Below are 2,277 nucleotides of genomic sequence, written 5' to 3' on the forward strand. Positions count from 1 at the left end.
AATAAATGACCCTGTCCATGTCAAACCCATGGACATACTTTCCTCAGAAAGGTTTTACATAATCTTCCTAATTCAAAGTCACCAAAACAGCTGTTCATGTACCTGACAATGAGAAAACTGCAGATTATAACAAGGCCAGTTCCCAGGGAAGCTGTCTCAGCAGGCAGGGGATAGTCAGTGTGTACTGTGTCCCAGGGCAGTTGTTAATTTATATGAATACTCATGTACAAGGGAGCCTCACAAAGGACAGACAAGGAGGTTGGGGTGAGCTGAAGTAGAGGATTTCAATGGAGAAGGATGAATTGGGCTGAACTGACATGTTTGCCCAAGGTGATAGCCTTGGTTGAGATTCATGGTCAAGGCTGTCTGGGATGAAGTGTATCTCTTGCTTTTCCCCACAAGATTTGCTCTGTGCTTCTTGACCTCATAAGATGAATCAGAGCAGCAAGCTGTACACTACCACTAACATCAGAAACACCTTCTTCTCTGAGATAAGCATTGGGATCTCAGGCAACAGTGTCCTTCTCCTCTTCCATGTCCTCATGTCCAGTCGTGAGCACAAGCCCAGACTCACCGACATGCCCATTGGCGTCTTGGCCATAGTCCACCTACTGATGCTACTGGTTGTGAGCGTCATAGCTACAGATATGTTCATATCTCGGCAAGGATGGGATGACATCACATGTAAATCTCTTGTCTTCTTATACAGATTTTTGAGGGGCCTCTCCATTTGTGCCACCTGCTTGCTGAGTGTCCTCCAGGCCATCACTCTCAGCCCCAGACACTCCTGTTTAGCAAAGTTCAAAAAAAGTTTATCACCATGTCACAGCTTATGGTCCTTGTTTGCCCTTTGTTTTGTCTATTCATCCATTTCCAGTAACCTTCTCGTCTACATAGTTATCACCCCTAATGTGACCTCAGACCACCTACTGTATGTTACTGAATCCTGCTCTCTTCTACCCTTCAGTTTCCCCATGAAATACATAATGTCCACATTGTTCGTGTTCAGGGAAGCATTCTTTCTTGGTGTCATGGGCCTCTCCAGTGGGTACATGGTGGTTCTCCTGTGCAGGCACAAGAAGCAGTACCAGCATCTTCACAGCACCAGCCTTCCTCCAAAAGCATCTCCAGAGGAAAGGGCCACCCGGACCATCCTGCTGCTCATGAGCTTCTTTGTGCTGATTTCCATCTTGGACAGCTTTATGTCATTCTCAAGGCATATGTTCAAAGATGATCCAATATTCTACTGTGTCCAGATTCTTGTGAGCCATAGCTATGCCTCAGTCAGTCCCTTTGTGTTCATCAGCACTGAAAAGGATATAACTAAGCTTTTAAGGTCCATGTGTGAGCGGATAGTGACTATTTGATTATTCAGTGATGGGTAAGTGTCCTCAAGATGAGACTATATTAGCATCAGAACCGTGAGTCACTATTAACGTGTTGTGTGGCAGAGACTTTCTCCAGGAGGATGTAGTTCACACTACACTCTACAGCTCAGCCACAGAAGGCCGCCAAATCTGCATCAGGGCTCCAGTACCATGCTTTCTGAGTAAAGGTTTTTCTGTTGGATAAAAACCCCACATTTACAGGCTGAGAATATGATCTGTGGGCAAGAACACTTGCTATGCCAAAGCTATGACCAGAGTGCAAAACCCCAGTTTACACAAAGAAATGGGATTTGGCCGTGGTTACAGACCCACAACAACAGATCTATGAGACAAAGAGATAGGAGGATCTCTAGGGCTCACTGGTCGATAGGCGAGCTCTGGAATCAGTGGGAGACCTTGTTCCCACTGATAAGACAGACAGAGAAAGAGAAGAACACCCGAGGGCCTTTCCTTACTCCAACACCTGTGTGAGGACACAGACACAAAGACACACACAGACACTCTGGACCCATGAAGTCAAAGTTTAAATGGTGAATCAGACATGAAAAATGACCTAGCTTTGACATCAACTAATGTCATGAAAAACAAGGTCTTATAATATTCTTCTTAATTGGAAAGATAAATAAAATATAAGATTCTACTCATGGTGTATTTTTATGTCAATGACAGTATCATGTTTCATCTTAAAAAGAGCCATTTGGGGTGGTATTACAGATAGAAAATACAACTCATCTGTGAGAAGTGATGTCACTGTCCCTACTTAGATCCCATTGCTTAGCCTTTAGGATCATTTTTAAAAAACTGAAGTAGGGCTGGAGAGATGGCTCAGAGGTTAAGAGCACTGACTGCTCTTCCAGAGGTCCTGAGTTCAATTCCCAGCAACCACATG

The 2,277-nt window shown here is 44.3% G+C and overlaps 1 protein-coding gene across 1 annotated transcript; it reads left to right on the forward strand.

Moving 5' to 3' along the window:
- Positions 1-431: 431 nt before the first annotated feature.
- On the forward strand, positions 432-1,367 carry LOC114682056 (vomeronasal type-1 receptor 48-like). The gene has a single exon (XM_028855852.1). The coding sequence runs from the start codon at positions 432-434 to the stop codon at positions 1,365-1,367; it is 936 nt and encodes a 311-aa protein (XP_028711685.1).
- The last annotated feature ends 910 nt before the right edge of the window (positions 1,368-2,277 follow it).

This window comes from Peromyscus leucopus, chromosome 3 (assembly GCF_004664715.2).
Source record: "Peromyscus leucopus breed LL Stock chromosome 3, UCI_PerLeu_2.1, whole genome shotgun sequence".
In the NCBI taxonomy this organism is placed as follows: Eukaryota; Metazoa; Chordata; class Mammalia; order Rodentia; family Cricetidae; genus Peromyscus; species Peromyscus leucopus.

Bases quoted from the DNA above. Each gene is read 5' to 3' on its own strand.
- LOC114682056 (XM_028855852.1), top strand. From the start codon at position 432: ATGAATCAGAGCAGCAAGCTGTACACTACCACTAACATCAGAAACACC.